Source organism: Brachycentrus maculatus, unplaced genomic scaffold (assembly GCF_059751285.1).
Source record: "Brachycentrus maculatus isolate JH-2025_06_01 unplaced genomic scaffold, ASM5975128v1 h1tg000142l, whole genome shotgun sequence".
NCBI classification, from domain to species: domain Eukaryota; kingdom Metazoa; phylum Arthropoda; class Insecta; order Trichoptera; family Brachycentridae; genus Brachycentrus; species Brachycentrus maculatus.
In genome coordinates this window covers 1313361-1334339 of record NW_028280895.1, presented here as the reverse complement: position 1 = coordinate 1334339, position 20979 = coordinate 1313361, and the positions used below count along the sequence as shown (strand labels likewise).

At 36.2% G+C, this 20979-nt stretch overlaps 2 protein-coding genes across 3 annotated transcripts in view; one reads left to right on the top strand and one right to left on the bottom strand.

Annotated features, from left to right (window-relative positions):
- LOC148308995 (E3 ubiquitin-protein ligase parkin-like) overlaps positions 1 to 15023 on the top strand; it is a 22525-nt gene extending 7502 nt beyond the window's left edge. Inside the window, exons 3-11 of one of the 2 annotated variants that reach the window (XM_088260730.1) lie at positions 2359 to 2555; positions 4814 to 4962; positions 6148 to 6225; positions 6801 to 6921; positions 9809 to 9881; positions 11524 to 11588; positions 12665 to 12784; positions 13412 to 13524; positions 14448 to 15023. In XM_088260730.1, coding sequence (XP_088116856.1) covers positions 2359 to 2555; positions 4814 to 4962; positions 6148 to 6225; positions 6801 to 6921; positions 9809 to 9881; positions 11524 to 11588; positions 12665 to 12784; positions 13412 to 13524; positions 14448 to 14529 — 998 coding nt within the window. In that variant the 3' untranslated portion in view covers positions 14530 to 15023. The remainder of the gene's footprint in view (positions 1 to 2358; positions 2556 to 4813; positions 4963 to 6147; positions 6226 to 6800; positions 6922 to 9808; positions 9882 to 11523; positions 11589 to 12664; positions 12785 to 13411; positions 13525 to 14447) is intronic. The other variant, XM_088260729.1, reaches the window with a different exon arrangement.
- Positions 14987 to 20979, bottom strand: LOC148308994 (ribosome biogenesis protein BRX1 homolog). The gene is made up of 5 exons (XM_088260731.1): positions 20696 to 20979; positions 20322 to 20598; positions 18191 to 18474; positions 17184 to 17421; positions 14987 to 15263 (listed from the first exon to the last, which is right to left on the bottom strand). Exons 1-5 carry the CDS (start codon positions 20807 to 20809, stop codon positions 15034 to 15036), a joined length of 1143 nt encoding a protein of 380 aa, XP_088116857.1. The 5' UTR covers positions 20810 to 20979; the 3' UTR covers positions 14987 to 15033.

Sequence of the window (20979 nt, the reverse complement as noted above, 5' to 3'; positions counted from 1 at the left end):
GAAATATCTGACTAATAATTTGTAACATCACAAGGATAAATAAAACAACAGATCCCTGATTTTTCTTGCGGTCGGTAATTAGTCGGCTCCATAATCATGCCCTATATCTGTCTCACTCTCGACGCTACGCATCGCCAGTGGGTAAGAGTGACACACGATGCGTGCTTTGATTTATTTATGTTACGATCTAATTTGTTTATATTACGATATATTTCAAGAATAATGTGACACACGTGTATTATAGAGTACCAAAAAGGCACAATGAATCCCATTGAACGTTTTTGTTTAGGAAAATAAATCGTTTCTTAACTAAATACATGATAAAAGTAATCATTTAAAAAACGGCGAAATACAGCCGCGCACGAGCGTCTCTTAGGAACAAAGTTAACGCGTTTAAAAGGTTAATAATATTGAGGACATCCTGTTAATATTTATGCTTAAATTCACGTATCGCTGCTTGTGAACTATTTTTATCGGCCATGATAATCACGTCATACATCTAGCGCTAAATTTGAGACATAATGCTATCCTGCTCCTAGCCGGAGCAACAACACCGCCAAATCTGGCATTGACGCAGGCGCTGTGGCGTAGTTGGGTAGACTCTCGACTGCAAAAGTGGCATCGAGGGTTTGACTCCCGCCAATTGCAAAATGAATTCAGGATATATTTTCTAAACTTTATGAAATAAAATAACTTTGTTTTAACCACTTACATATGGTGTACGGAGTGCGTGGAAGTTTTTGGCATCGTAAGGGAAGGGTAATTAACTATAACCTAACTATCTCAATGTTTTAGAATTAGTACATAAACCCTGATGATGATAAGGTTCTTGTCGAAACCGGTTGGAAAAAGTGTACCAATAATAAGTGGTTAAAAGGAAGTTGTTTTTTTTTTATTTTATAAAGTTTCAAGATATATTTATTATTCAATTGGTCTGTTTGTGATGTATTTTTTACATTTACCTTCCCTATCCTCACCATCTTACCTACAGACAAGCCTCTAAAATAGAAACTATGCGGGTTATTCCTTTAACAAAAAAATCTCGGCGATCTAATAACATTTCGCTCACTCCTTTCAAGAACGTCATAAATCAAAAATTGTCAATTTTCTGTTGTGCATGTTTTCGGAATGCCCAGAAAATGTACTATATCCCATCAAAAAGGTATATTTTTAACTTAATATTTACGCGCTACAGGGCAGAAAGTGTTGTTTTTGCATTTTGAAGAAATGGTATCGTTTAATAATTTTTTTAAATAAACTTAATATTTTTCTAATGGAGAAAAAACCTTCAGGTTTTACCTAAAAAGATCTGTTGTACAGTAAAAAGTTCAATAAGTGGCTTGATATTTATTTTTAATACATTGTATTATATTTTTAATCTTTAAAAACGTTCTCCTGAAAAATCAAGTTTTTTGATTTATGACGTTCTTGAAAGGAGTGAGCGATTTATTGACTATTTGTCAGATAACAAAGTTCAGCTATATTATATGCATTTTCCTAATTTTAAAGAGTTGATTTCTATTCTTTATATATGTATTTAATCTGCACCGTTATTTGTTTCTGTAAGTTTGTTGTGTTCTCATCTAATTGATGAAAAACATTCAAACTATTTGTCTTGCACTGTATTTCATTTCTTGCAATGTGTTTTTCATATATTGTGAACCATAAATAAATAGATTTATACCATCCACTGACGCTTCGTGATAGAATTGCATTTTAATATATTATTAGATTAAAACCAATATTTTTAGCTTTTCCACTTTATTTTTATTTGACCAGCGACCGGGTTTCGTCGTTGCCGACATCATCAGACTGGTGGGAGGGTTTACAAATTGTTATGTTATATTTAAAACAAGGCAGGAGTTGATAACCATGATTTGATATAATTTTATTGAGAAATTAATTTAATTAATTAATTAATTAAATAATTAATAATAGATTTGCATTTTTATTTTTTTATTTTTTATTATAACTTTATATAAAATCGTGCTCTCAATACAAAAAAACCTTTATAAAAAACATTTATAATATCATACAATACTTAAATTCACTCAAATTAAATTAATTTCTCAATACAATTATATCAAATCATGGTTATCAACTCCTGCCTTGTTTTATATATAACATAACAATTTGTAAAGCCTCTCACCAGTCTGATGATGCCGGCAACGACGAAACCCGGTCGCTGGTCAAATAAAAATAAAGTGGAAAAGCTAAAAATATTGGTTTTAATCTAATAATGTATTAAATAAATAAATAGTTTGTGTTCATGTTGGCTTACTCCATTTGTTCACACAGTTTGTGTTCATGTTGGCTTCCTCCATTTGCTCACATAGTTTGTGTTGGTGTTGGCAACAGAGAGAGGCAAGCTGCGAGCGCACTTCTACGTGTGGTGCGGGCAGTGCAAGCAGATGCGCGAGGGCAAGCTGCGGGTGAGGTGCGCCCAGTGCGGCGGCGGCGCCTTCACCGTCCACGAGGACCCGCAGAACTGGGAACATGTGCTGCGCCCCACCCAGATCACCGGAGAGTGCTTGCACCAACCCAGCTGCTCCGCGGTAACCCAACTTATCACCCCGCCCATATATCACACCAAATGGACAACGCCCAGTCACGTCAACACCTAGTTATGTGTAGCTAATAATAATAAATTTGGATAACTTAAATAGCGCCATTTCACTGTCAGCTTATTCACCTGAAGCGGAGGGCTGATCACCTTTCCTTCATGTGTAAACGATGAAGATAACACTGCCTTTATATGACGCAGTGCCATATGCACCATTGGGGTGCGGATAAGGGTTTTTATTATATAGCGCCATTTTCATAAAATAATACCTCAAGGGCGCTGATACCTCAAAGGTCATGACTCATGTTTTTGTGCCCCAACATTTATTTCCTAAAAATATTAATAGATCTAGCCAAAGAATAAATAATTTACTAGAAATCCCTTTTTGCAAATCCAGACTCGCGCAAAGACACTCATTTTTCATAGCTCCAAAATTGTTTAATTAATTCCACAAAGACTATATGTTAGACATTAATTGCTTAAGTTTGTTTAAATTTAAAATTTTCCTTAAATTATTTATTAAAAAAACAGATAAGTTCCTTTTTCTTTTAAACATATAACTCATATAGTACATATTTGCTAACTTTTTAATTTTTGTTTTCTGTCGAAATCAAATATTTGTATTGGGTTGATGCAAAAGTAATGACCGTTTTTTATGATCCCAGGTTAAAAAATTTTTTTTCATAAATTATGAATAGTATCTTCTTTTTTTATGATTCCATTGTATAAAGGATGCTTTCCCTCTACTTTCTATTCAGTTTTGGCCTGGCCAGAGTACAGTAATAACCCCTTGTATTTTTTTAAAATGTCGTTTGATAAAGTGCATTTACGTCATTGTTTACTTTATGAATTCCGTAAAGACAATACCGCGAGTGTGGCAACCAAAAACCTTTGTGAAGTGTATGGAGCAGATGTCATCAAAGTTCGACAGGTACGAAGATGGTTTGCAAAATTCCGATCTGGAGATTTTTCACTCATTGATAAACCACGTACCGGGCGGCCATTGAAGTCTGATGATGACGAATTAAAAGTCATAATTGACACCAATCCACGTCTAACCATCAGGGAGATTGTGTCAATGATGAGAGTCAACCAAACAATCGCATTAAGACATTTGAAGCGTATGGAAATGGTTTCGCGGTACGACGTTTGGATACCTCATCAATTGTCGGCTGCCAATTTATTGGATCGTGTTTCGACGCGCATTGCTTTGAGTGCGAGACAAAAACATGAACCTTTTTTGCATCGTTTGGTATTTTTTGCATCCATAAAAAAAGTTATACTTTGTGTTTGGTGGAATAATAAGGGCATTGTGTATTTTGAACTCTTGGAACATGATAAGATAAGTACAACAGAACGATATTGTCAGCAATTATCCAAATTGAACATGGTCCTTCAAAAGGATAGACCAGAATTGGTAAACAGAAAAGGGGCAGTGTTTCATCACGACAACGCGCGACCACATGTGGCTATGATGACCCAACACAAGCTAAATGAGTTAAATTGGGATGTTATCAAGCATCCACTGTATTCTACAGATCTTGCTCTTTCTGATTTTTATTTATTCCGATCACTGCAAAAAATTTAAATGATGAAAAAAATTATTCAATAGAGCAGGTAAAAACATCCCTTACTTCATTTTTCGCATTAAAATCCACGGAATTTTATACTACTGGTATTAATAAGTTGATAGAAAGATGGGAGAAGGTTATAAGAACTGATGGAAATTATATAATTTATTAAATAAATAATACACAAGAAAAAAAATTTAAAAAAAAAATATGTAAAAAACGGTCAAAACTTTTGCATCAACCCAATATTTTATATTAGCACTTTTAATCTATAAATTTTTTTGATATCTATTATTTTATTTCCAGTAGCCTTTATTATAATCTGAAATAAAATGTATACCCACACACAGTCCATGCCTTTGTGGGATCTTTTTTTGTATTAATATAATATAATATTTTTGTACTTGTAATTGTTTCACCTAGTTATGGCATTTTCAAATTAATGTAATGAAAGACATTCGTTTGAAAATGCAATAACTAGGCGAAACAATTGTCACAACATTAATTTTTTATGTGTTTTTGTTAGTAAAATACAACTTAGTAATAGTGCCGCAAACAACCAACAAGATAATTCAGGAAAAACGTATTTATATGCGTCCCGCTTCCTACGCACAATCAAGAAAAATCGTTTTTATATGTGTCCTAACAACAATGTGTTAATTGCAATTTTTAATTCTAGCTACATCATGAAACGGGGCCCAGTTTTGCAGAATTTTACTTCAAGTGTTCCGAACATGTCACTAAAGGGGAGAAGGACCAAGCCATTCCTCTCTACCTCATCAAACCAAACCACAAAGAAATCCCTTGTCTAGCTTGTGAGGACATCAGGTTTGTAATGATCGTTTATCTTCATCGTTATAAGAACTCAATACAGTACTATGATGAATCAGGCTGTGGTCCTGTGGTTGGTATAGCGAACTCTGGTTTAGAGTTTCTAGGTTTGATCTACCACTTTACCACAACTTGATTCCTATTTTTAATAATTGAATACTTGGATCTATCGAAAATTCAACAGATGTCACTTACTTATAACCCTTATCCGCACCCAATGGTGCATAGGGCACTGCATCGAATTGACGCAGTGTTATCTTGATCATTACTTACATGAAGGCAAGGTGATCACTCTTGCGTTCAGGAACCAGTCCAGGGTAATATTAAATAAATATTACAGTGTAAAATCACTTATATTTATTTTCACCCCCCTTGGGAATCGAACCCGGGACCTCCAGCACGGTAGCTAAACACGCTGACCATTACACCACGGAGGCGGACATATGTCACTAGAAACCATAAATATTCCAATAAAAGACTGTTTTTGCTTATATATTAACACATTGTTGTCGGGGAGTTTTGTTCATCAACCCCGAACCTAATTATACTCAGACAGTATGCCGCCTGACCCTCAGTATACATACATAATGTTTTTTGGCGTCTCTCCCGCTCTACCAAAAGTAAGAAAATAGAACGCTTATAAGCATCTCCCACTCTCTACCAACAGTATGTAAAAGACGCTTTTAAGCATTTCCCGCAAACAATATGTTTATATAACGAAAAAGCAAGTCTCTCGAACTTTTTGTCTGCTAGCGACATGTTATTTTTTTCAACATAATAAATGTGGTATTACCACAAATTAGAGAGAGCGACACAATTAGATTATTCCTCTTTCGTTTGATCTGATTTCCGGCCTCTCACTTATCGTCTAGCTCTCGCTTAGTCGGAGCTCAACTGCGCGCTGGAAAGGACGTGGAATCTGTGACTCAGCTGATGAGTTACGAGCTGCGTACTATGATTTCCATACAAATATGAACTGAGGTCTTTTGGTACCCTTCTTCGGATCAAGTGTAATTTTTGGATCAATACGGGAAAGGTTAACAGAGACCTTATAACCTGCAATTGGCTGGCTTAAGTCATCACTCTATACACTGTGTAAATGTCTACCATTTTCCCCATTGCTATACTTTCGTATTACCTCAATTATTGTAAGACTACTCTTTTAATTATTTGATATTGTAGTGAAACTGTTTTGGTGTTCCCTTGCAACTCCGGCCATGTGACCTGCTTGGAATGTTTCCGGTTATACTGTTCAGCCAGGTAGTACTTGTATCTAAATATATCATTTTCAATTCGCTCACTCCTTTCAACAATGTCATATATAAAAAAAACTTGATTTTTCAGGAGATTGTTTATAAAATTTAAAAATATAATAAAGTATATTAAAAATAAATATCAAGCCACTTATTGAACTTTTTACTGTGCAACAGATCTTTTTAGGTAGAACCTGAATGTTTTTTCTCCATTTGAAATATATTTAGTATATTTAAAAAAATAATTAAACAATACCTTTTCTTCAAAATGCAAAAACAACACTTTCTGCCCTGTAGCGGGTAAATATGTTAAAAATATGCCCCTTTTGCTGGGATATAGTACATTTTCTGGGCATTCCGAAAACATGCACAACTGAAAATGGACGATTTTTGATACATGACGTTGTTGAAAGGATGAGCGATTTATTAACCCTGAATTTCTAAAATACAGTAGATTTACCTGAATCGTTGAAGACTGGAAAACCGCTTAGCCAAAATGTTTTATAAATACAAAATTCACAAATAATTATGTATTACGTAATTTCTTTTGTTGTTTGATTATGAATATTGAACATTTAACAGATTACAAGACAGGCAATTCTGGATCCATCCCGAGTATGGCTACACATTGCCTTGTCCCGCCGGCTGTGAGAACTCATTGATCCAGGAAATTCATCACTTCAAACTCCTAACAGAACAACAGGTATAATTTTTTCTCAAACATTCTACATTCATATTCTATCACTCCAATCATCTTTCATACGTATTTTGTTCAACACATTGTTGTGTCATTCATATTCTATCACTCCAATCATCTTTCATACGTATTTTGTTCAACACATTGTTGTGTCATTCATATTCTATCACTTCAATCACCTTTCATACATATTTTGTTCAACACATTGTTGTGTCATTCATATTCTATCACTCCAATCATCTTTCATACGTATTTTGTTCAACACATTGTTGTGTCATTCATATTCTATCACTCCAATCATCTTTCATACGTATTTTGTTCAACACATTGTTGTGTCATTCATATTCTATCACTCCAATCATCTTTCATACGTATTTTGTTCAACACATTGTTGTGTCATTCATATTCTATCACTCCAATCATCTTTCATACGTATTTCGTTCAACACATTGTTGTGTCATATTAATTCTATCACTCCAATCATCTTTCATACGTATTTTGTTCAACACATTGTTGTGTCATTCATATTCTATCACTCCAATCATCTTTCATACGTATTTTGTTCAACACATTGTTGTGTCATTCATATTCTATCACTCCAATCATCTTTCATACGTATTTTGTTCAACACATTGTTGTGTCATTCATATTCTATCACTCCAATCATCTTTCATACGTATTTTGTTCAACACATTGTTGTGTCATTCATATTCTATCACTCCAATCATCTTTCATACGTATTTTGTTCAACACATTGTTGTGTCATTCATATTCTATCACTCCAATCATCTTTCATACGTATTTTGTTCAACACATTGTTGTGTCATTCATATTCTATCACTCCAATCATCTTTCATACGTATTTTGTTCAACACATTGTTGTGTCATTCATATTCTATCACTCCAATCATCTTTCATACGTATTTTGTTCAACACATTGTTGTGTCATTCATATTCTTACACTCCAATCATCTTTCACACGTATTTTGTTCAACACATTGTTGTGTCATTCATATTCTATCACTCCAATCATCTTTCATACGTATTTTGTTCAACACATTGTTGTCGGGCGGTTTTTTCATCAACCCCGACCCTAAAATTAGTATGTTTTGAATATTGAAAGCATTAACTTTGTGGATCAGATTGATATATTATTTCAAGAAATAAAAAATACTTTGTGTTCTGATCCACTCACATTTTTACTAACCAACTAGTTTCGGCAACAACCTGTTGCCCTCTTCAGTAATAAATCAGTAGTGCCCTGAAGAGGGCAACAGGTTGTTGCCGAAACTAGTTGGTTAGTAAAAATGTGAGTGGATCATAACACAAAGTATTTTTTTATTTCTCGAAATAATATACTAAAATTAGTACACTAATTGGGGTCGTATACTAATCACAAGTAATGGCAAACCCGATTCCCATCTGTACAATGTTTTTTGGCATCTCTCGCGCTTTACCAAAAGTAAGCAAATGGAATGCTTATAACCCCCTCCCGTTCTTTTCCAACAGTTTGTAAAAGATGCTTTCAAGCTTTTCCCGCACACAATGTGTTAACAGCGCATAGTTAGCAAGGCCTATAAATTGTTCATTAACCTTTTAACCGCGTTCACTTTTTTCCTGAGAGACGCCCGTGCGCGGCGGTATTTCGCCGTTTTTTAAATGATTACTTTTATCATGTATTTAGTTAAGAAACAATTTATTTTCCTAAACAAAAACGCTCAATGGGATTCATTGTGCCTTTTTGGTACTCTATAATACACTCGTGTCACATTATTCTTGAAATATATCGTAATATAAACAAATAAGATCGTAACATAAATAAATCAAAGCACGCATCGTGTGTCACTCTTACCCACTGACGATATAGGGCTAGACAGATATAGGGCATGATTATGGCGCGGACTAATTACCGGCCTCAAGAATCAGGGATCTGTTCTTTTATTTATCCTTGTGATGTTACAAATTATTAGTCAGATATTTCAACAGATGTCATAAGGCCAAGGATTGACGTATTATTTTATCCAAAGTTCCACACCATGAAAAAATCCCTCCAAGTTGAACTGAGGTTCGAAACTTGGAGTAAAGTAAAAACACAAACGGTTATGTCAGCCGCGTACAGGGAATGTTTTGTGAAAACACATACGGTTTTGCGAGCCGCGTGGATCCGGTTAAAATCATTCCTCGCAATCCTCAAAGCAATACATACTACAACACGCATACTACAAGTTGATAGTGTAATGGCAAAGGGGTATATCTGTAAAAAATTTCATTTTCTATGTTTGTTCTACAAAATGTCTAAAATAGTGAATTCCATAATCTGGCAAAAGGATACAGCTGTAGTTGCAATACTTATTTAGTGTTATTGAGATATGTACATATTAAAATACATAAATAAAACAAATGAGTTATTTAATTTCACTAGTTTGTTTTTGCTCTCCTGTATAATTTGGTCTGAGACAGATATACCCTTTGCCTTTACACTACCGAAGTGATGACTTACATTTTGTTGTTTTATTTTTGTAAGTGAAGCTTCTTAGGTGGCCATTTGTTAATCGATAATTGGACAGTAATTTCTTCCCGGGTTTGATTCCCAGGAGGGGGTGAAAAATAGTTCGAAAAATTGATTTTCCACTCAAATATTTTATTTAATATTACCTTGGACTGGTCCCTGAAGTGATCTGAACTGGCGCAGGAGTGATTACCTTGCCTTCATATATGGTAAGTAATGATCAAGATAACACTGCGTCAATATGATGCAGTGCCCCATGCACCATTGGGTGTTGATATTTATTTTTTAATAAGTTTTACTTCTATCACGTGTAATTCATAAAAATTTTTGTTTGTATTTTGTTATAAAAATATTTATATGGATTATTTAAAATTTGTGTTGCAGTATGCACAATATCAACGATTCGCTGCTGAAGAATACGTATTACAGTCAGGCGGTGTGTTATGTCCTCAACCAGGTATTTATAAATATTATATCAATTGTTAATTGTCATTTACATTTGTCTATTTCGTTTAAAAATGAATTTCATAAAGAAATTTATATTGATTGGTGATTTTCTTACTTTTACTATCAACTCATCTCATGCGGGGCCTATTCAGCGTAAGTTATTGAGTGACGCGGGCATATTTCACTGCATAACGTATTAATTGCGACAGCGTATCATTCTTCTTCTTCTTTTTATGAGCCCTCTGGCCTCCACTGCTGGATGTAGGCATCTTCCCTTTTTTTCCATTCCCTCCGGTCGGTTGCTGCTTGCAGACAGTTTCTACCCCCCACAGCGACTATGTCGTCGGACCATCTCTTTTGGGGTCTTCCGACACCTTTGTTCTCCCAAGGTCTCCATCGTAGAAATCTTTGGGTCCATCTTGTGAGGTCCTGTCTTGCAATATGTTAGTAGCATATCATTAAAACATTTAAAATCTTTCCGATAAACTAAAAGTAAGTAGTCTACGAGCCAACTACTAGATCATAAGTGGGGTAGCCCAGAATTTATGAATAAAGATTTGCCACACTCAAAATATTGTGATTTCATTACTTATTTTTAAACAAAAAATATAATTATAAAATGCGTGTTTTAAATCGAATGCAGAGCAGATACCACAATAGTAAAAAACGCGCTAAGAGTGTCAGAAATGAAGACTTTAAGGAGCATATCTGGCAAGAATCTATGAAATAGAATAAGGAACACCAGGATAAAAGGAATATGTGAGATTAAAGATGTCGTTAGGTAGGGAAGGCAACGAGGAGAATGGAACCATCCAGAATCCCCACATTGCACTGCACGGGCAACCCCAAGGTAGACCACTAAAGAGATGGATGACAGCTGGGAATCGACATCGCAGGAGGCTAATCCCTCTTAAAAAACAGGCCACGAGGCCAAGAAGAAGAAGAAGAAGAATAATTATACACTCATAATATATATGTAATAAAAACCAATATTTTACTAAAGAATGGTACCAGTAGTAAGAGTGGGACAGTCCCGAGTTATACTCTCATAATAAAGCTTTCATGAAAATTCAACAGATGTCACTATAACCTTAAATATCACAATATAATAGGCAGAATTGTGATTACAGTCTGCCGCAAACAGCAATTGGCGGACTGAGGACTTTAAAACTCGCCTTCTGCTAAGATGTGTTAATATCCTTATTAATGTTTTTACATATATTCATATTTTTTTACTATTCCTTATTTTACCTTGATGATTTTTTGGTTTTTACTGTTTAATTGTTTTTCCACCTATTTTACTGTTAATCTTAATTTTTAACCTCTCTGGGAGTGATGTTAATGAACGTCAAAGTCAGTTGGTATGATGTATTGATATTTGTTTATAATTTTGTCATAAAATAAGACCTGGAGATAGTGAGTTTTAATTTTTTTAAATATTATTTCTATCTTCATAATATGTACATAGATTTTGTAGAAAAAAATCATGTAAAAAGAACCCACTCCCCAGAGAAAGTCGGCCATCAATTATTGTACTCCCGGAAAGGTTACATAATTTCTTATTCTATGATCGTTCATACCATATTGTGCATGTACAGGGTATGTAGAATTTTTTGTTAACTTTAAAATTAACTTACATTTCTTTTCCTTAGGTTGTGGGATGGGTATACTTATTGATCCGGGTTGTGTCAAGGCGACATGTGTAAATGGATGTGGGGTAAGTCTGTCTTCTGTACATACTCCCAGTACAACTAAATAATTCATAACTTTAGCTAGGATAGTAAGATAGCGAAAGTAGATATGAAAAATACATCGCAAACAGACAGACCAATTGAAAATAAATACTTAAAATTTTAATTTGTCTTGGTAAATACCGCTATTTTTTAGAATCTATCGTGATACGTGTTTTGATGCATTCTGCATAATTTTCAAACACCGTATCATATCGCATTGAAGCAGAATGCATCAAAACACATGTCACAATAGATTTTAACGAATAGTGGCATTTGCTGAGTGAAATTTTAATTAAAAATGGATAGATATTACATACCACAAAGTGATTTCCAAGTCAATTAATGAAAATAAGTATTTCTTAAGGTGGAGACTGACCGGAGCATTTCGTCGTAACGTAACACGTTACGATTCGAGCACTCAGGCAGTCAGTACAGAGAGCCGAGCGCTCCATCCATAGTTTCGGATGCTCGGTGATGCTTGCCGCAAGTGATGTTACGATGTTATGTTACAACGAAATGCTCCGGTCAGTCTCCACCTTTAAATTCATTTTCAATTGGTGGGAATCGAACCTGCACACCTGATTCGCATCTATCCAACTATGTGGTGCTCTTTACTCATTCGGTGTGGATAGAAGCTAGAGAGATAAGGGGAGTGAACACCCGTTCCTTCCCTTCTCCAATACCATGTTGTTCTTTGAAATTTTCCCTGAATCTCAGATTCAATTTTATCTAGTTTTTTTTTCTTCTACACATATTGAATTTTTTTCAATTCAAACCCTTATCCGCACCCCGATGGTGCATAGGGCACTGCATTATACAAACACATCTTGATTGTTAACACACAAAGGAAAGGTGATCAGCCCTCCGCTTCAGGTAACAGTCCAGGGTAATATGTATTGAATAAATATTAGAGTGAAAAAATCACTTATATTTATTTGACCCCCCCTGGGAATCGAACCCGGGACCTCTAGAACGGTAGCTGAGCGTGCTGACCATTACACTACGGAGGCGGACTAAATTAATACACATATTGAATTAAGTCTTAAAACTTTTTTTGCAGTACGTGTTTTGCGTTAAGTGTCTTCAAGGCTACCACATCGGGGAATGCGGAGAAGCGGACTCAGCGGATCTGGCTTCAGGAGATTGTGCTTACAATATAGACCCGGCCAGGGTTGAACAAGTATGAACTGATGATGAGCTTTGTTTATTTTCAATATCTGTGTGTAAAAATCTACTGTAGAACGGGGCTATTTAAACTTTGATGTGTCACTTGAGCCCAGTACAAAAAAAAAATTAAATCTGTATTTGGTCTACAATAATGAATGAGTGAGGAAAAAGCGGTAAAACAAATTTATGAGGCGAATGTTACTGAGAAAAGGAGCAGAGGAAGACCAAGAAAAACATGGCACGATCAGGTATGCCAAATACTTAAAGTGGTTAAGTTAGGAGTCGTAATAATCGGCGGGTATGTATGAGGAGATAAAACGTGAAAGAGGCGATGAATGTTTGCAAAGACAGAGTGGTGTGGTGTTCTGTTCTCTCTGCCTACCCCTGCAGAGAAGCGGCGTGATGGTTAGTTAGTTAGTTAGTTATAATGAACGTATTATCTACATGATTCATCGTTTCCCTGACAGAAGACACTTATTGTCACAATATTTCGATCGATACCACGATCTAATTTTTTTATTTTGTACTGGGCTCAAGTAACACATCAAAGTTCAAGTAGCCCCGTTCTACGGTACTAATACAATAGGAAAATGGCTGAAGATTCGATATAAAGCTGACCATATATTTTTTCAATGGACAGGCCAGCTGGGAAGCAGCAAGTAAAACTACCATCCGTGTGATAACCAAACCCTGTCCGGCTTGCCGAACTCCCACACAGAGGGATGGAGGGTGTATGCATATCGTCTGTACAAGGTATTCTTCTTTTTATTCACCCGATGGTGCATAGGGCACTGCATTGTATCGACGCAGTCTTAGCTTGATTGTTACTTACATAAAGGCGAGGTGATCACTCCTGCGCTTCAGGGACCAGTCCAGGGTAATATTAAATAAATATTATAGTGTAAAATCGCTAATATTTATTTTCATCCTCCCACCCTGGGAATCGAACCCGGGACCGCTATCACGGTGGCTAAACATGCTAACCACTACACAACGCATGCGGACTGTCTAGAAGTCACGTTCATTATATTCAGGATTTGGTTAAATTCTTATTAATGGGTTTTTAAATTAAATTCTTGGTTAATGGGTTTTTCAAAACTCTTATCCGCATCCCAATGGTGCATAGGGCACTGCATCATATAAACAGTATTATCTGGATCATTAACATATGAAGAAAAGGTGATCAGCCCTCCGCTTCAGGTACCAGTCCAGGGTAATATTGAATAAATATTACAGTGATTTATTTTTTATTTAATTACCTAACGTTTAAGTGGCTCTGAAATCTAGCTACGGCTTATGCAACACCGCTTATCATGACCCTACTCAGGCTTCAACTTTTAAGTTTCATAGCCTATGCCTACTCGTAAGTGGATTTACTCTTTATGCTTAAAGTTACTATAATTTCATGTAATTCATGAGTGAAAATTCTAGGCAAAAACACTCGCTATGTCGCTTGAGGCATGAATATTACAGTGAAAAAATCACTTTATTTATTTATTTGAACCCCCCCCCCTTTTTAACGAAACCGGGACTTCCAGAACGGTAGCTGAGCGTGCAGACCATTACACTACGGAGGCACACTATTGTGCTAATGGGTTTTTGCTTTATCTTATATATTTATTAATTGCATATGGTATATTAGAAGATAAATTATAGTCGTGATATTCTTTTTCTAGGGCGGGATGTGGCTATGAGTGGTGCTGGGTTTGCCAAACCCAGTGGACCCGCGACTGCATGGGGGCACATTGGTTCGGCTAGTCTTATCGGAGGAGTGAAGAATACTAAGTGATATTCAATATGTATAATATGGTTTTTCACTTCAAATTGGACATTTTACAAACCAAATTGGGGGTTATATTGTATTTTATAAAAAGTTACAATTTTTTAAAATACATACAAGTAGTATTGAAGATCTTGTCAGAAAACTTGAGTACACATCACGCTCACAGACTATGACAGCGCGCCACGCAGGCTTGCCAACTTAAGGACTAACGCAGTTGCTAGTCTTCATGTATTCACACTAACGGTATATGTAATACATACTAATATAAATATCACTCCCGACCAGATCACTTATTTGGAATACTTAACCATGTGAAATTTTCCTCGGTCTTCCTCTGCTTAAGTTACCAACCACATTCGCCTCATAAATTTGTTTTACTGTTATGTTTTAAAATTATGTTTATGATCAAATAAAAAAAAATAAAAAAAAACATCCTTTAAAAATATTTTTATTAAAAAAAAATAATAAATTAAATTTTTTTATTTTTTAGGTTTTCCAGTCTTCACCTTCTTGTTCCGATTCCCAAACTTATTTTTAGCCTTAAATTGTTTCCTCTTAATGGCGAATTGGGGTTTCTTTTCTTTTTTGTCTGTCTTGTCCTGCTTTTTCTGTTTTGGTTTAAATGGTTTTACCTTTTTTATCTTGTGCATAGCTTTTTTCGCCTTGATTTCCGCTTCTTTTTCTTTTTCGTTCTCTTTTTTAATGTCATCTAAAAATGAAAAAAAAAATATACAAACAATTAGTAAAAGTCTTTTTCTGTGGTCTCAATCCTGTGGACTGGTCTGCAGAAACAAATGACACCTTCAAATGAAATCCTTCGCCATTCCGGTCTGTTAACCGGATCCACGCGGCTCGCATAACCGTATGTGTTTTCACAAAACATGACCCATACGCGGCTGACATAAGCGTATGTGTTTTTACTTTGCTTCAAGTTTCGAGCCTCAGTTCAACTTGGAGGGATTTTTTCATGGTGTGGAACTTTGGATAAAATAATACGTCAATCCTTGGCCTTATGACATCTGTTGAAATATCTCACTAATAATTTGTAACAAGGATAAATAAATGATTATCATCTCAAGGATAAAAAAAAGAACAGATCCCTGATTTTTCTTGAGGCCGGTAATTAGTCCGCGCCATAATCATGCCCTATATCTGTCTCACTCTCGACGCTACGCATCGCCAGTGGGTAAGAGTGACACACGATGCGTGCTTTGATTTATTTATGTTACGATCTTATTTGTTTATACTACGATATATTTCAAGAATAATGCGACACAAGTGTATTATAGAGTACCAAAAAGGCACAATGAATCCCATTTAACGTTTTTGTTTAGGAAAATAAATTGTTTCTTAACTAAATACATGATAAAAGTAATCATTTAAAAAACGGCGAAATACCGCCGCGCACGGGCGTCTCTCAGGAACGAAGTTAACGCGGTTAAAAGGTTAAGCGAAACCCTCTTCAGCTCCTCATACGTTGAACAGCCCATGTTTAAGCCCTCAAGGTTTTCGCAGCGTGGGCGACCTCTGGCGTTTGTTCCCTCTATTACCAGGTGCAGGAAACCCTCCTGTCTCAGCCTTCTTTTTTTAGAAAAAGTAATACAATCTAATTGTGTATTTATTTGATGTAATTTTAAAACTTTACACTGATGGATAGACATGGACATTTGGGTCACACTGTCAATCTGGGAAGGGATAATATGGGAGACAAACTGTAAAGGCGAAGAGCTTTAGGATGGGCTGCATTTGGTAAATGATCAAAGTCCTAAAATCCCCAAACATTCCCATCCATCTGAAGAGGTAAACATTCGATGCAGTGTACTCCCATTGCTCACATATGGATTCGAGACATTTACCCTAACAAAATTAATCATATGCATAGCTCACTCCTTTCAAGAACGTCATAAATCAAAAACTTGATTTTTCAGCAGAACGTTTTTAAAGTTTAAAAATATAATACAATGTATTATAAAAAAAATATCAAGCCACTTATTGAACTTTTTACTGTGCGACAGATCTTTTTAGCTTACACTTGAAATATAACTAGTATTTAAAAAAAAATAATAAAACAATACTTTTTCTTCAAAATGCAAAAACAACACTTTAGCGGGTAAATATTAAGTTAAAAATATGCCTCTTTTGCTGGGATAAAGTACATTTTCTGGACATTCCAAAAACATGCACAACTGAAAATTGACAATTTTTGATTTATGACGTTCTTGAAAGGAGTGAGTGATATTAGTATAAACTCTGGGTAACACAAAGAGCGATGGAGAGAAGGATGCTAAAAATATCCATTGGGGATTATAAAACTAATATTTGGATACGGGAAAAGACTGAGGTAACGGATGTGGCTCAAAGAATCGCGAAACCAAAGTGGAACTGGGCAGGCCATGTGGCACATATGCTTGAGGATAGATGGACGAAAAAGGGTGCTTGACTGGAGGCCTAGAAGTGTGGGTAGGCCCCAGACAAGATGGTCCGATGACATTAAAAAAGTGGCGGGCCTGCAGTGAAAGAGAGTCGCATCCAACAGACAACTGTGGAAGTCCTAGAGGGAGGGTTTTGTTCCATACTGGACATTAAAAGGCTGAAGTAAGTAATTAAGTACTGATGGATAATATCTCACCTTCCACTTCCTCCTTGGCGACTTCCAGGAGGTCGTCTGCCCGGAAGATGTTCATGCCCGGGATGTCTGGGTAGGCCGTCTCGGGCCGGGAGGCCTCGCACTCCACTTTCTGCTGCAGCCTGTTCTCGTACCTGGAGGAAGTCCTCTTGGCCAAGGAGCTGCGGTACCGAGAAGGACTCACGTAAGCCGGATTCTCCCAAAGTGTGGTTCCTCCAAATGATCCGGAAAACAATTTAACCTGCAATTTATGACAATTTAACATATTGGTACCGGGCGGTTTTTTTCATCAGTTGACCCTAATTATTCTCAGATAGTCTGCCGCCTGACCTTCAGTATACTAATCACAAGTAGTTGCAAACCTAATTTCCATCTGTACAATGTTTTTAGGCAACTCACGCGCTCTACCAAAAGTAAGCAAATAGAAGCTTATAAGCGTCTCCAGCTCTCTAACAACAGTACATAAAAGATGCTTTTAAGCATTTCCCGCATATAATCTCAATATCTCTGTCATACAAATATTTCTACAACAACAAAAAATTTGTAACACTTAAGAATATGTGAATAGAGTCAAAATAATAATAAAGTAGATTAATGTTGTTTTTTTTCTTTCTATTCCATGCATTTTATTAAATTTAAATGAAGAAATCACCATACATAACTACTCTTTTTAAATATTAATCATTAAATGATCTCATCAATTGATTTGGCAGTCACTTTAAAGTAATATCTATCCATTTTTAATTTGAGTTTTACTCAGTAAATACCATTTCTTAAAATCTAATGTGACACGTGTTTCGATGCATTTTGCATCATTTTCAAACATTGTGTATGGTGTAACTAATAAGTTCAACTACTGCGTAAATCTTGAATTAAAAACTAAATGATCTTTTCCACAAATTAATCACAGTGAAGCTCCCTTGAGGTAAATATTTGACAAAAATGGCAGCATATAAACTATCTAAAATTTTCAAAATAAAGGATTAATTTCATAATAAAATAGAACTCACTGGGTTCAGAACAAATCTAGGGCCTATCTCTGCCAAGGCTCCGTCTTCCGACAGGATCTGGTAATTCCTGAACCATATGCGGCCGTCCAGGTAAGTGAAGGAGTACACGTGGTCGATGAAGGGCTGGCTCTTGGGATGGTGCTTCGGTACCCCAAATATTTGCATCAGGAGTTCCTTCATTAGAGCGAGATGAGGTTCCGATGCGAACGAAGGATCGAATGACAACAGTGGGCGAGACCCTCTCAGGCAGTTTCCTGTGAACTTGAGCTCGGCCATTGTGTATACTGAAAAATAAACAAACAAACAAGGCCTCTGCTGTAGCTGGATGCTTAAAAAATTTGTATGGAGAAATAAATACATGCCGAAAGAGAGTAAGGTGAGGATCTATAAGACCTGCGTAAGACCGATCTTGACATACGGCATGGAAACAAGAGCCGACACCGCGAGAACGAAAAGCCTTCTTAGGACATCCGAAATAAAGACTACGACCCATTGCAGGCCTAACACTTCGCGACAGAGTTAGAAACTCAGAAATAAGACAAATCTGAGATGTTGAAGATGTTGTGCGATGGGGAAGAGAAAGAAGACATTTCTGGAGAAATCATGTGGGAAGAGCAAGTTCGGATCGAGTGGTGAGGATAGTAGCGGACAGCAGCATAAGCGGGATCAGACCCCCAGGAAGACTATCTAAACGGTGGAAGGATAGCTGGTCTTCCACCTTCCAGGAGCAGACCGGAGAATGACAGGACTTAATCCTAAAAAAAGAAGAAGAAAAATAAACAAATTTCTTTACTTTCAAGTTATTATATTTAACCTTTGGCGTTTTGATAATTTTTTATACAGGTCAGAATCTCCTTATTTTGTAGAATCTGTTTGAGTTTGCCAAAAGCCACCCAACTCGGTCCTATTCTTCTTGGCAGCTCCGCCGTTTGGTTCTAATTGCCCAGTTTTATCTTCTGTCCGAGATATATGTATTCATCTACTATTTGTGGGTTTTCATTATTGACAGAGATGATCTGGTTTTCGGGACTCATAATTTTTGTTTTTGTGAAGTCCATATTTAGACCGATTTTACCAGAAGCCGACGACATAGTCGCTGTGGGGGGTAGAAACTGGCTGCAAGCAGCAACCAACCGAGGGAAATGGAAAGAAGGGGAAGATGCCTGTATCCAGCTGTGGAGGACAGAGTGGTTGTGAAGAAGATGAATTGTTCATCCAAAAATTACACACGATCCGAAGCGGGGTGCCAAAAGACCCAGTTCATATTTGTATGGAAATTGTACTACGGAGCTTGTAACTCGAGTCACAGATTCTACGTCCTCTCTAACGCGCCGCCAAGTGCTGAGGCCGGAAACCGGATCAAACAAAAAAGGGATAATCTAATTGTCTCACTCTCTCCTTGTGGTAATACTACATTTATTAGAGAAAAACATGTCGCCAGAAGATAAAAAATGAACATCATGATATATAAGTACATAGATCTCGCAGCACCGACTGATTGTGATTTTTATCCGATACAATATTTTGAAACATTTAATGATTTGAAATTATAAAAATTTTATATTATTTCTAAGATTAAAAAAAAAATGTAGTGAGAAGCTCTTATAATACTAAACTTATCAAATTGAAATTCATGTATGGGGGATTTCGATCCTGCTCTTCAACATGCTGGTTAATAGGAACATCAACAAAATAAATCAGGATGCCTGAAAAATTCTACATGGAAAAACTCTGAAGATCGGCAGTAAAATTAAAATATATAAACCTTGCGGCCTATCGTGACAAGGGATCAAATGCAGAACGGACATCGCGGCAACAAAAATGAGCTTAGAGTGTCGAAAATGAAGACTCTAAGGATCATATCTGGCAAGTCTACGAGATCTCCAGCACGGTAGCCAAAAGAGCTGACCACTACACTACGGAGCAGTGGAATAGCGTGTCATTGATTCAATTTCAGTAAAAATACTCCATTTATTTCAGGAAGGCGGCAAGAGATGGCGCTAGTGTGAAAAATTGTGATAGTTTTGCTGTTTAGTTTTTGAGTGTGGCGCTGACAGGGAGCCATGACTTGTACTTAAGTTGCATATATTTGTATCAATAGTCTAATATATTGGCTAGGATTCATACTTACAATTCTCTACTAAGAACTTGGCGGAGGGTCCATTGGGAATGTTTGAAAACCAAACGTAGAGATCTTTCTTTTTACGCCCTTCGAACATGACGGCTTTGTTGCAATTTTTCATTTCACACATCTCGTTCACGACAAACAGGTTTTTATTCCGCTCCATTTTGGATTCTGGTTTGTGATGGGGCATCAGCTTTTTTAAATCCTCCATGAGATGTCGATGGCGATGGTTGATTCCTCGAGACGCAAACACCAGTACTCGTTGTCTGTTTATCCATTTTACCTGTGTGACAAGTTAGTGTGATAATATAAAAATAGATCACTTGTCAAATTATATAAATTTATTTATTTATTTAAATGAATCATAATTGACAAATTACCATTTTAGGGGCTGGGTCGTCCGAGTAGCGAGTTGCTACAGGAAGTTCTGGTGCTTTTTCGACGATTACAGGTTTCGCCTTCTTCGAAATTTTCTTACTCTTTATTTTAGCCATGTCTGTATTTGTAATATAGAATTGAGAGAGATATACAAAAAATATTCCCCGGGACAGAATAATACACAAGTTTAATATATGGCTATAGAAATACAAACAAAATACGACGTCAACACGTAGCACGTGAGCCGGTTCTATACAGATTAAAATTTGAGGTTAAGGTAACTGTC